The sequence below is a fragment of the Sinocyclocheilus anshuiensis genome, unplaced genomic scaffold (assembly GCF_001515605.1).
Source record: "Sinocyclocheilus anshuiensis isolate Anshui unplaced genomic scaffold, SAMN03320099.WGS_v1.1 scaffold850, whole genome shotgun sequence".
Taxonomy (NCBI): Eukaryota; Metazoa; Chordata; class Actinopteri; order Cypriniformes; family Cyprinidae; genus Sinocyclocheilus; species Sinocyclocheilus anshuiensis.
Window position 1 is genome coordinate 297,169 of NW_015537937.1, and position 13,411 is coordinate 310,579.

Sequence of the window (13,411 nt, forward strand, 5' to 3'; positions counted from 1 at the left end):
TGAAATAAAATGTACATAACTGTAATTATATATTTTGCATAATTTATAATATATTGTATATTTCTAAATATGTAGTGTTATATATTAAACAATTAAAAATGTACCTAATATAGTAATTTGGTTTTTATGTTTCATCTTTTTCAATAAATTAAGTTTTGTGGAGCAGAAATTCATTTCCTACAATGCTCTACCTGTGTTGAATTTATTTGAATTACAAGTTCAGTAAATTCTCAATTCAGTTTCAGCTTCCTGTTGGTTAATCAATCAATCAATCAATCAATCAATCAATCAATCAATCACATTTAAAAATATATATTTTCAAACAAACCAGTGCAGTTCAGAGTGCTTTTGACAGACAAAAGGTATAACTATAAACAAGTAACAGGTAACTATAAAATAAAAAAAATAAATAAATAAAACAAAACTTGGATATGAATAAAGAGAAAAATAATGATAAAAAAACAAGTACTAAAATCATGAAAGTAATAATTCAGTGTTATAAGACATTACAAGAAAGCCAGGCTAAAAAGTAATTTTGATTTAAAACTAAATATTTTCTGCACATCTCATACTCTCCAGAAGCTTGTTCCAGCAGCATGGAGTATAATGGCTGAAAGCAGCATCACCAAATCTTTTATTTCTATACTTTGTGATTCAGTTAAAACAGAAGAATTGGAGAACCTGAGAGTCCTTTTTGAGATAAAGTCTGGTGCGAGGCCAGTAATCGAATTCTAAATTTGGTTGTCCCATCCTGATGTTGGTCCTACGTCAGTCAAAGCAGTTCATAAATCCAGCTGTGTTAGGACAGTCTGAAAAATATAAACCTTGTAAACACCTTTTACATTTATTATAGGCCTACATAATTAATGCAATTATTAGAATATCGGAAACCTCAATGATTCTTAATGCTTTAAACAGACAGTGTGGTGTGTGTGTGAGAAATGGTGAGATCCATTAGAATACCTGCTGCGCCATTCATGTCTAATGCTCTTCACTTCCTGCTGCTAATGTGCTTCCTCGAGGCGCCTTGTGTTTGTGTGTCTGTAAGTGTGTGTGAATGTGTTCCACTCTTTCAGACTCATAATAGTTCTAAATGAGGATGTTTCTGAAATTATTCATGAATGCACTGATGAATCATTTCCCGTCCACTCACAGAGATGAATCTCTGTCTCTATGTGTATAGTGTTTCATTCACTCCAAATGTTCTCCTCATTTAGACGAAACAGCTCATCTGCCCCATTGTTCAAGGTTCCACAACCTCAACGCTCAACTCATCTGCAAATGCGTACAATAAAACAATCATACAGCAGTGAATCATCAGCTCAGCTGAATCTGTCTTTTATCTTTTTTGTTTTTTGATTGGCTGATTGACATGTCGGTGTGTGTGTTGTGATTGGCTGTAGGGGGAGCTGCTGAGCCCGTGCCGCTGTGCCGGATCTGTCCGACACGCTCATCAGCAGTGTCTGCTCAAGTGGATCAGTGAGAAGGGCTCCTGGAGCTGTGAACTCTGCAACTATAGATTCAACATCCTGCCTATATATATCAAACCACCACAACAGGTAAACAAACACAAACACACACACACACACACTGAGATATATGATATATCGGTCAGGGCTTTGAACTAAGAACATGACTCTAAAAATGAAGCATTTAAGAGCCAACTACAGTTACAAATTACATTTAATTGTTATTCAGATGTGCTTTAGTTCCCATTTGAAGCTGTCACTCTAGTGATTCAAATTGTATTTGTGCCATATAAATGTTACTCGTAAGAATATTTATGGCTGTTTAAAAAAACAACATAATGAAAAACGTAAGTCTAATGTATTGTGTACATCACACTAACGATTCATGATTCAGTGAGGGAGTCAGTAATGGCTCTGAACATTTCACTTACTGAATAGGTCAAGTCCTGTTCACACCAAAAATTATAAAGATAACTGTAACAATAACTATATTAGTGTCCATACCAACAGACTCTAGTGTTCTGTTTATTATAGGCTTGTAATGCAGTTTTGTCTGCTGCTTTAAATGCTCAAGCTCTGTCAATGTTTTTATCATTCATCAGCAGGAAAAAAAGTGATTCTAAAATGATTCCAATAACATCGCTACTAGGTTTCGTTATCGTTATAGTCGTAGTTTGGCTATTTTGTTTTGACTGACTCAATAAAATTAACTTGATCAGAGTCATTTGTTTGCAAATCAGACACCACAGCTTGTGCTTTGTTTGTTGTTGTTTTTGACTGTCACCCATGGTGACTGGATTTTAAATTAAAAACAGCATTTTTATCGCATTTGTGATCATATTAAGGCTGTAATGCATTTCATGACTCAGTCGTTTAGTGTTTTTCTCTGTGACCATTTACAAAGTGTATGATGCCAGGTGTTTTAAAATCTGTTCATTTGAAGTCGTGTAGTGTACTTTAGCGTTTAGTCTCAGTCTGTGGCACGAATTGGTGACCGTGTTTGTATGTTTTACCAGTGGCAGACTGTCACCATGACTCTGGTGGAGAAGGTTCAGGTTATTGCAGTGTTGCTGGGTGGCATCTTCCTGTTGGCCAGTGTATCATGGCTGCTGTGGTCAGCACTGAGCCCAGAGGCACTATGGCAACGCAGTGACATCCTGTTCCAGATCTGCTACGGCATGTATGCAGTCATGGACCTTGTGTGTATCGGTGAGACACATTTATGCACTCAAACCACATTAGTCCTATACAACGCAATTTCAAGCTAATATGCATATTTTGCGGGTACTAGGGTTTAACTATGGCTGACAAATCTTAAAATACCATGTAAAGTAGGGCTGGGTCGACAATATCAATGAATTGATTTTAATCAATCTTCATTTCGATAAACTGATGTCAATTCTTAAATCCCAAGATCGATCTTCCCAGATAGCACGTACGTCTGCAAGATTTCTGGTAAAGATCGCTTGATCTGGAAAGCACATGCTATGTTCAAACATCTGACAGATGTCTGTAAGATCTCAGTTTTACATTCTATATCATAAACATCTTAAAGACATCTAATAAACGTCTATTTGACATTTGTGACCCTGGACCACAAAACCAGTCTTAAAGGGGTCATATGATGCTGCTAAAAAGAACATTATTTTGTGTATTTGCTGTAATGAAATGTGTTTATGCGGTTTAAAGTTCAAAACACATTATTTTCCACATACTGTACATTATTGTTTCTCCTCTATGCCCCGCCTTTTTGAAACGCGTCGATTTTTACAAAGCTCATCGGTCTGAAAAAGCGAGGTGTGCTGTGATTGGCCAGCTATCCAGTGCGTTGTGATTGGCCGAATACCTCAAGCGTGAGACGGAAATGTTACGCCCCTCACATACTGTTGATGCCGTGTCCCGGCCGGAGCGACGAGACAAAAACATAAAACCCATTACAAACGAGGCATTTGTTGCATCCATGACTCTTCACTTTTATAAAGAATATCTCTTTGGTTTTGAGACTTTAGTGTTTGCAACTTTACAGATCTTCTTTTTGCACCAAGAGCTTGTAACACTCCAAAGAGAAAGGAAAAATTTAAATCGCATCATATGACCCCTTTAAGTCGCTGGGGTATATTTTTAGCAATAGCCAAAGAACATTGTATGGGTCAAAACTATCGATTTTTTTATGTCAAAAAACATTAGGATATTAAGTAAAGATCATGTTTCATGAAAATATTTTGTACATTTCTTACCGTAAATAGGCTATATCAAAACTTGAATTTTTATTAGTAATATGCATTGCTAAGAACTTCATTTGGACAACTTTAAAAGCGATTTTCTCAGTATTTTGATTTTTTTGCACCCTCAGATTCCAGATTTTCTAATAGTTGTATCTCGGCCAAATATTGTCCTATAATAACAAACCATACATCAATGGAAAGCTTATTTATTCAGATTTCAGATGATATATAAATCTCAATTTCAGAAAATTGACCCTTATGACTGGTTTTGTGGTCCAGGGTCACATTTGATAGGAAATGTCCTATAGTCATATTGCAGATGAGCAAATACTCTAAAAAAAAAAAAAATCCTCTTGCAGATGTAAATGCAGACGTCACATCTTCGTGATGTACGTGTGCTATCAGGGTTGTCTATACTGTTTTTATTTGATGCGTTAAAATGGCGATAAAATGGTATTAAAATGTATTTGTAGCACCTCCCATCTAATAATCGCTCTAAGTTTTGTGCTTTCTTACTTTTGATTTGAAACAAAGTACCATCTTTCAAATTCGATCAATTATATAACGAAATCCAAACAATACATGTTGTTTTGGCACTCTAATCTCTGCAGCCGCCCAAGTTTAAGCGGAACGTTTCTTTCCTCTTATTTCACGAATGAACAGCAGAAGGTATGTTTAAACTTACTGAAATGTATCGTGTCTCATGAATCGCTCAATCAGCATTTCAACCGTGGAAAGATGTCAAGTAACAGCTTGTAAACAATGTCACGTAATGTTACATTTACCTCAGAGAAGCCTTTTATGTCCATAGCTTGATTGTTAGGGAACAAACTCTATAGAGAGCATTTGAAAAATATATGCACTATATTATATACAGTATCTCACAGAAGTGAGTACACCCCTCACATTTTTGTAAATATTTTATTATATCTTTTCATGTGACAACACTAAAGAAATTACACTTTGCTACAATGTAAAGTAGTGAGTGTACAGCTTGTATAACAGTGTAAATTTGCTGTCCCCTCAAAATAACTCAACACACAGCCATTAATGTCTAAACCGCTGGCCACAAAAGTGAGTACACCCCTAAGTGAAAATGTTCAAATTGGGCCCAAAGTGTCAATATTTTGTGTGGCCACCATTATTTTCCAGCACTGCCGTAACCCTCTTGGGCATGGAGTTCACCAGAGCTTCACAGGTTGCCACTGGAGTCCTCTTCCACTCCTCCATGACGACATCACGGAGCTGTGTGAACATCATGGTGTCAGTGTTGTCACATGAAAAGATATAATAAAATATTTACAAAAATGTGAGGGGTGTACTCACTTCTGTGAGATACTGTATCTTTATATTTGTACTTAACCTGTTAATGATATTTAATGTATGTTTGTTTTTATGATAGCCACTAGTTTAAATGTTTATATTTCTTCAGTGTAATTGGAGTAAATATTTAATTGATGAAAGATACGTTTAATTTTATCATTAAATATAAAAATTGCCCAATTTAAATGTTTGTGTATATAGTGTTGATTATTATATCCAAAAAATAAATAGCAATTAAATGTAATAATTTAAACTGTTGTTAATTTTATCCTTTAATATTATAGTAATGTACCAACTGAAAGGGTTAGATAGATTTTTTACCTTAAGAAAAATGTATATGTATTCTACTATATACATACAAAGAAATAAATCAATATCAAATTGAATTTAAATCGTAATCGAGCTAGTTGAATCGTGAAATCCATTTCAATACCCAGCCCTACTAAAAGTGTGTTTACATGTGCAAATAATACGTTTGTGTTTCAGGTCTGATTGTTCATGAAGGTGGTGCTGTGTACAATGTGCTGATGCGCTGGCGAGCTGTTAATCTCTTCTGGGACGTCCAGAACTACGATAAAAGCCGAGACCTGGAGAACACACACAGCCCGCACCGTAACCTGTGGCTGCCTCTCACACACACACATACAGTCTCCAACACACACTCACAAACCACCCGACTGGAGTCATCGCCTCGATGCCCCCTTCGCCTCCTCTCCATGTGCCTGAACGTGACCTCTGACCTCTCACCGCAGGAGCAAGGCTCAGGCGAGCTGGTCGTTAGGGTCACGTCAGTTTGACACCAAATTAAACTCATTTAGGGAGCAATCGAACATCCTTTGTGGGAGTGGCTAACTAGTGGGAGGAGCCTCTGTGTTGGGAGGAGCCTTACTAGAAAACCACTTTAGAAGATACACAAACTGAATTGAATACAGAATGATGTTGTACTGCAAACTGAACAGGTGTTTCCAGCCTGAAGTTCAGCCTTTGAGCATCGAAGTAAGACTGCAAAGCTCTCCGCACACACACAGACTTATAAAAAAATTATAATGCACACAAAATGTATTACTGCTGTTAGACGAATGAATGAACTGTTTTTATGTTCAGGTTTTTAATAATTTCAGTACTGATAAACTACAGCTTATCACAGCTTCTGTTCATTACGCTTCATCTGCCATAATGTAGAGGTACCACAGTTACAGGCCTTTTCACATTAAGTCCCATTTCCACTATCTCAGACCCAGACATACGCGTGCGATCGTTACATTTTGTTCCTTGTGGCAGCCGCATGGTATTTTCAAATTGGTTGTGAAGCAGCAGTTACCCTTGCTTATTCACCATGGTAAAAAAAAATAAATGAATGCATATCCATACAAAACAAATGAGCACCGATAACGACAACGCTGCTGAAAACATTGATTTCACAAGTAAGTAGTATAGAAAATTTGCAAAGGGGTAGCAAAAGTCGTTGAGAAATGTAAAAAAAAAATTAAATACCAAAAAATTATTTAGGTTTATGCATCTAGCAGACGCTTTTATCCAAAGAGACTTACAATGGCAGAGCATAAGCAATTTGTCATAGAGCCAACAATATTGACATATGGCAGGTTTATTAGAAAGCTAGATTAGGAAACAAGCTAAAGCAGAGGTGAAATGCTATGGAAGCCCGTTTCCGTCACAGAATAAAAAATAAAAATGGTAATTGCGACTTTTTGTCTCAGTTCAGAATTGCGAGACAAACCCAGAATTCACTTGTTCTTCTTCTCGCAGTACTGAGTTTTCCCTCTGAATTCTGAGTTTACGTCTCGCAATTCTGTTTTTTGTTTCCACCACGAAATAAACAATAAAAAGGTATTGCAACGTCACAATTCTGATATTTAACTTTCAAATTACAAATTTACATCTCCCAATTCAGACTTTTGTTCTCAGAATTGCGAGTTTATCAAATAATTTTAAAAAATAAATCGCAAATTGTGAGAAAAAAAAAACTCAGAATTGTGAGATATAAACTCAGGATTGCAAGAAAAAGGGTCTGAATTGTGAGTTGCAATTACCTTTTTGGGCTTCCATAAAATGAAGAGAAGAAGAAGAATTTTTTTTTTTTTTAATTTAAATATTTTGGGAAATGTCAGTAGTGTAAAAGGGTCTGAGTTGCAATTACCTTTTTGGGCTTCCATAAAATGAAGAGAAGAAGAAGAATTTTTTTTTTTTTTTTTTTAAATATTTTGGGAAATGTCAGTAGTGTTCGTCTGTGTAAAACTTGCCACCACAATGGGTATTGTGGGTGGTTGGACAGGCGGTCTCGTGTGCTCTAGATGCAAAAGTTGAAAAATTTCAACACGTCCGAAGCTCAAATTGGATCTGAATATTCTGCATACAGTCAGAACGCCACACAGCTCCTGTACTACTCGACATTGAAAACGAAAGACTTCTAGTGAAGACTAGTGGAGAAACTCAAAGGATTGCAAAAGTTGAACAAACATTAACTTTTGCTGCAGTGGATTCTGTTGTAAGCATCCGTGTCAATTTATTCTATTCCCACCTGATTTTAAATGACCCTCAGCAAGATCTTACACACTGCCATCTGTCAATGCTTAAGTGCCCTACATCGCATGTTGCGTATATTACAGCAAAAAAACTAACTGACTTTGAACTTAGTCTAGACTCGAACAAAATTCATGAAGAAATGGAGTTGGTGGTTAGATATTGTGATGCTGGTAAGCATTTTAACCATTGTGCCCTTAAGATACCAAGCCCTGGATGAGCGATTTCAGAAGCTTACTAAGACATATAAATGTAATAGAAAATGTTAGGAGTGAAATAATTACAAATATTTTTAACATTGTAAGCACATTAAAAATCTTCCTAAGCAGCTCAAGTCTACACCGAAAATGCAAATCATCACAGGAATACTAAAAAGTTCACTAATTCCATCTGGGCACATTGCGATTCTGTCCTTGAAACTTGACCAGCGTTCATGACTTCTGATTACAGCCTTCCAGCGTTCGTGCTAGCTGATTAGCATAGCCTACAAAAGATTTCATTCAGTTGTCCCAGAGATGTAAAAAGTGTTAAATGAGAAGTTCTTCTGTCAGAGAAACCCGTTCTGCACTGCACAGAGCAAACGAGGATGAACATTGTAATGAATGTAAGAGTCTTTGAATTTTGTTATATTTATTGCCTATAAACGAATGCACAGTAAAGATACAAAATGAGAAAGATTTTCCTGTTGTTTTAGTGTTTTTATCGGCTTACAGTAGAAAAATAACAGGACCAGAGGGAGTAAATCCAATAGTATTATCACAATCCTGCAGTTCAACAGAAAAGGTTTATAAAATATACAGCTCCTCAGAAATATATAACATACATTATAAACATTGCACATATAAAACAGACGTAAAGGGCACTCTGTGTGTGTTTGCACATGTGTGTATATTTCTGTGTGTGTTTTTTAAAGGCACTGGATTTGAGTGCTGGTTATTTTGGACTGGACTTTCTGCCTGCAGAATTCCAAAGAAATGCAACTGGACTGGACTTAAAATGTTAATACAATGTAAAATATGGGGCTCAGTGAACAGACATGTATGTGTGGCACAGTTTCAAGCACAACAACTCAATGTGTGTCTGTGGGAACATGGTAGTGTCTGTCGTGAAAGTGTCTCATGATATTGTCTTTGTTTTTTTGCACTCAGCATTGAAGGGTCACTTTTTTGTGAATTCGTAACTAAACTGTCCGATTTGCTGATGCTTAACCTCAAAAAAGGCACATTTATTTGAAGTGTTTGTCAGGACTGAGAGATCACCAGTTGCTGCCGTGGCTGCTGATGGATTGACAAGTGCTGAAACGTTTCTTCACTATTAGACTGATGTACGCCTTCATGAGCTTTGCAATGTCCATCACCTACAGAGACAAACACAAAGGAATGCAGTGTTATTTTAGCATAATTTATATACTGTTATAGTTTTTATGAATGTTTAGAATGTTTTAATTTTTATATATATATATTTTATTTATTTTTATTGTCATTTAGTTGTGTTTTTATAATTTATTTTTTATATATTTTTTTATTTTATAGTTATTTTAAGTTAAACTGAACAAAAGTGAGAAATGTTGCTCTTGCAACTATCTAAAATAAAATGTTACATTTATGTATTTTATTTCAGTCAATGTCTGTTTTATTTAACACATTTTTTTATAAACACATTTAAAAAAAAAAAAATGTAACAATGTTTTTATGGTTTTAGTTAAAAATAATCCTGGAAGAAACATGAACATTCAGGCCTTCATAATGACCAAAAAATAAACAAACAAACAGATAAATAAAAAAATACAATGACTGTTTTTTAATATTTTCTGAAGTAACTGTCAGGAGTGTTTAGTCTATTACTGAACATTTTTCAAGTATTTGTATCATTTTTATTTTGGGAAACACTTTACTGCATTTGTATGCATTAGATCTTATTTTTATTCCACTACATTTAAAAAAATGCCATTCCATCACTCTTGAGACATGATAGTTTTGTCTGATTCATGATGAATAATTTTTGAGCAGATTTGTTTTTCAATGAACCCGTTAAACTGATCTTACAAACTGCCCCTGAATGATTCCTTCACGAATGGACTGATTTTAGCTGCAATTCCCGAGCTAAAAACTCACTGATGAGTAGATTGATTCGGTTGGAGTGAGTCTCGAGTTAATTCACTGAATAGGTCATTTCCATCTAAAATGATCCACAGTGGAAGTTTGTGGAAGATTTGACCGATGAGGCAACAAGTTAATATAAATGACGAATTTTAGGGTTGTTTGCTGTGGAAGCATGCAAGTAAATATGGAAAGTTTGTACCATGTTGGTGTTGAAGAGCAGCTCTCGTCCCTCCACGCTGATCTTGTAGATGTTTGGCTGCGGTGCACCAAAGGACAGAATGACCTCGTAGGGAAATAGCTCCAGAGGCCACGCCTCCCCACGTTTGTACAAACACACCCCCTTACGACTCACGCCCAACCACAGCTCTCCAGGATACACACCGTCTACACACTGATGAACAGAGAGAACTTCTTCAGCGACACTGCTTTGCTGATGGATCATGTGTGTGTGTGTGTGTGTGTGTGTGTGTGTGTGTGTGTGCTCACCTCCACATCAAACAGTGTTGATCCATATCCCTGCCACTCCTTGATGAGACTCATGTATTTTTTCATGGCTTGGTCCTGTTCCATCCCCCGCAGTTTACGCCATTTCTCCACCAAACAACTTCTCAGCCCCGCCTTCTCATCTTGCAGCCACGCCTCTATGGCTGCAGGCCCCTCCCCTTGTCGCTGTCGCCCCAGTGACCCTCGGAAGCTCCGCCTCAGCGTGCCTTCCAGAAAACTACCCCTCTTTCTTTCTGTGGATGGCGTGGCAGATGCAAAGCACTGTGCGGATTGCTGTACTCGAGCACGCAGGCGGTCCATAGGGAACACCTGCTCCAACTCAGGCAAGGCACTCTGGGTAGTGTAGTCTCCCAACAGATACTGAAGCCGAAGAGCAGCCAGAAATTGCAAAGTCTCTTCTGGAGCGGGATACTGACCTCTAATGACAGCTTCATGGGCCTGAGGGAGAAAGAGAGAGACATTGAAATTGCATCTGTGAAACACTGACAGCAAAGAAATCAGTCTAAAGATCTGTTAGATTCATTATTAAAAACTATGTACATGCATACTTAAAGGGTAGTTCACCCAAAAATGAAAAATCTGTCAGCATGAACTCACCCTGAAGTTATTCCAAGCCTGTATGAGTTTTTTCTTCTGTTGACCACAAAAGTTGCTCAACAGTTGTCGGTAGTCATTTACTTCCATAGTATGGAAAAAATACTATGGAAGTCAATGGCTACTGTGCACTTTTTGGTTACCAACTTTCTTCAAAATATCTTCTTTTGTGCTCAACAGAAGAAAGAGACTCATACAGGTTCTGAACAACTTGAAGGTGACTGACAGAATTTTCATTTGGGTGAACTATCCCTTTAAGTGTGTATTTCTGTGTAACGAACAGAATAGAACAGAATGCAGGGAACTCATGATACATTTGTTACAGTCATGAAGCATCATATTAATAAATGTGGTGCTATAAATGTAAGATTCTAAAAACAGTGAGAAAACGCATTTGTTTGCATATGCACACGCATCAAAAATAGAAATATAGTATTAGTGACTTTTAAAGCCACTTTTTGTAATTACTAAAAATTTTTTCAGCTGACACAATGTAATGTATATGTGTATGTGATTAAACAATTAATACGATTAATTAAATGAATGCAATTTTAACTGATCGAAAGCCCTATTTTTATGTGATTTGAGGCCAGATCAAACCTGCTCAAACATGAATGCAAACTCCACACTGTCAGCTGGAACGCTCTCAGGCTCTGAGAAACAGAAGAGCTTGAAATAAAACTTCCAGCTCTCTCCTTCCTGTCCTTTATTTGCCAACCTGAATGAGAGAAATAGTGAGAGAGAATTTCACAATGTTATCCCAGATAATAAAAAAACAAACAACCAAATAAAACAAATAGAATGTGCTGTAAACAATGATTTTCTGTGTAATACGATGCATACAATCTCTCTAGAGTACCTAACAGAAATAACACCAGCCTTAAACGGTGAGGAGCAACCCACTCTTTTTTTTAGCCAATCAGAAAGCACTTTCTGCCTCTCATGTTTTTAGAGGGCAAAGTTCTAAATAATTTTATAGCACCTTTAAATCATTTTACATCAGATTAAGTGTTCTATGGTTCTACAATTGTGGTTTTAACTGTATATATTTAGTATTTTATATTTTATAAATTCTCTTTCTATATATGTATATAATTGTAGGGGATGGTAATTCAAGAAGTGAGACTCACTTCTCAAATTTAGCGAGGACGTCGGCCACCACAGTCCTGCTCTCTATGGCTCGGTCTGTAGTGTCATTGTGTTCAAACAAAGCAAACATGTTCTTACAGTCCTCCATCGAGAGACCCTTCAGCAGCTTCTCAACCACCTGGAGACCATCAGACACACACATGTACAGGTTAACGTGGTTCTGCAGCTCACATGTATATGTGTGTGGATGTGTTTACGTACCTCTCCTGCAGTTGTGTGCGAGTTAATGGTGATTTTGCAGGACCCGCCACCATGGCAGTAAACTGTCGATGTCATTTCCTGTCTGCTCAGTATGGCCCTCAGCTCCTCCTGTGAAGGAACGTATTCGCGTCCACGCACGTGCCGCAAGGCATCTTGGGAGAAGCCAGCATACCGTTCCATCTCGGTGCCTGGGTACAGCTCTCGTGTCCTGAGCAGAAAATCAGTCACAGTCTAATCAGTTGTGACATGGTTAAATCTTGCCCTCTAGGATGCAGAATATATCAGAAAATTTTAATTAATTAGTTGTGTATTTCCGCAATTTTTTTATTTAGAGTACCTTTGTTGTCATCTAAGGCTCAATTAAAGTTAAAAACTATTTTTTTTAAAACTCTAAAAAATGTAATAACACTATTACTTGTAATCTTAAGTGAAACAATTATCCATTTTATACTGTACATTATAATGTTGAGGTCTAAATATACTTGTATCATTTAAAATATTTCATTTTTAGTGTTTTTCTGTCAGGACCACTATCGTCAAAGATGATTGACAATTAGCATACAGTTTGGATTGGCGGTATGGTTCTGTTCTGGGCAAGATGAGAGCAGGGAGAGCTGCAATAACCCCCCAGGGTAAACAGAACAGAACTAACATAAATGTATTGCAGATATTGTTAAAGTTCAATCATTTTATGCACACATTTTAGAATTAGTCTGATTCAAGGAGAATCAGAAGGCTGAATCCCGACTGACAGAGGAGGAGTTGGGGATGGAGGAGGGTAATTAGCTATTGAGCAATGCGAAACTGCTGATAATACTGAGGGACCTTATATATGAATGCTTAGATAGGTGTCGTATTCCCATAGGTAGATGGGAATCAGCTGAAGGTCAGCTGATGTGAGCTTGACTAACGTGACCTGCCAGAACTAACGCTACGCTTGATTATATTTTTTATTTTAATGTTGATCCTTAAAATCTTATTAATTATTTGATGAGACTGTCAAAAGTTTTACACAAAAAACAACTACAGCAAATATAAAGATTCAATGAAAAATACAATGTTTATTAATTATCAATGTTTAGTAGAAGGACAGTTGTGCTGCAAAATATATTTTTATGGAAACCGTGATCTGTTTTTTTTTTCTTTTTTTTCAGGATTCTTTGATTAATAGAAAGTTAAAAAGACCAGCATTCATTTGAAATACAAATATTATGTAATATTATAAATGTAAGTGTGGTAGTGTACTGTGCAGTATGCATGCAGTAAGCAAGAAATGATATTATATGATCTTATTTCTCTTTTA

At 36.6% G+C, this 13,411-nt stretch overlaps 2 protein-coding genes across 2 annotated transcripts in view; one reads left to right on the forward strand and one right to left on the reverse strand.

The window, feature by feature from the left end:
- LOC107659635 (E3 ubiquitin-protein ligase MARCH11-like) overlaps positions 1-6,534 on the forward strand; it is an 8,063-nt gene extending 1,529 nt beyond the window's left edge. Inside the window, exons 2-4 of the mRNA XM_016448650.1 lie at positions 1,404-1,559; positions 2,486-2,678; positions 5,504-6,534. Coding sequence (XP_016304136.1) covers positions 1,404-1,559; positions 2,486-2,678; positions 5,504-5,814 — 660 coding nt within the window. The 3' untranslated portion in view covers positions 5,815-6,534. The remainder of the gene's footprint in view (positions 1-1,403; positions 1,560-2,485; positions 2,679-5,503) is intronic.
- Positions 6,535-8,705: 2,171 nt separating this feature from the next.
- LOC107660196 (unconventional myosin-X-like) overlaps positions 8,706-13,411 on the reverse strand; it is a 41,555-nt gene continuing 36,849 nt past the window's right edge. The window contains 6 exon segments of the mRNA XM_016449448.1: positions 8,706-8,915; positions 9,860-10,051; positions 10,147-10,602; positions 11,359-11,476; positions 11,889-12,025; positions 12,109-12,316. Of these exon segments, the coding sequence (XP_016304934.1) occupies positions 8,814-8,915; positions 9,860-10,051; positions 10,147-10,602; positions 11,359-11,476; positions 11,889-12,025; positions 12,109-12,316 (1,213 nt within the window). The 3' untranslated portion in view covers positions 8,706-8,813.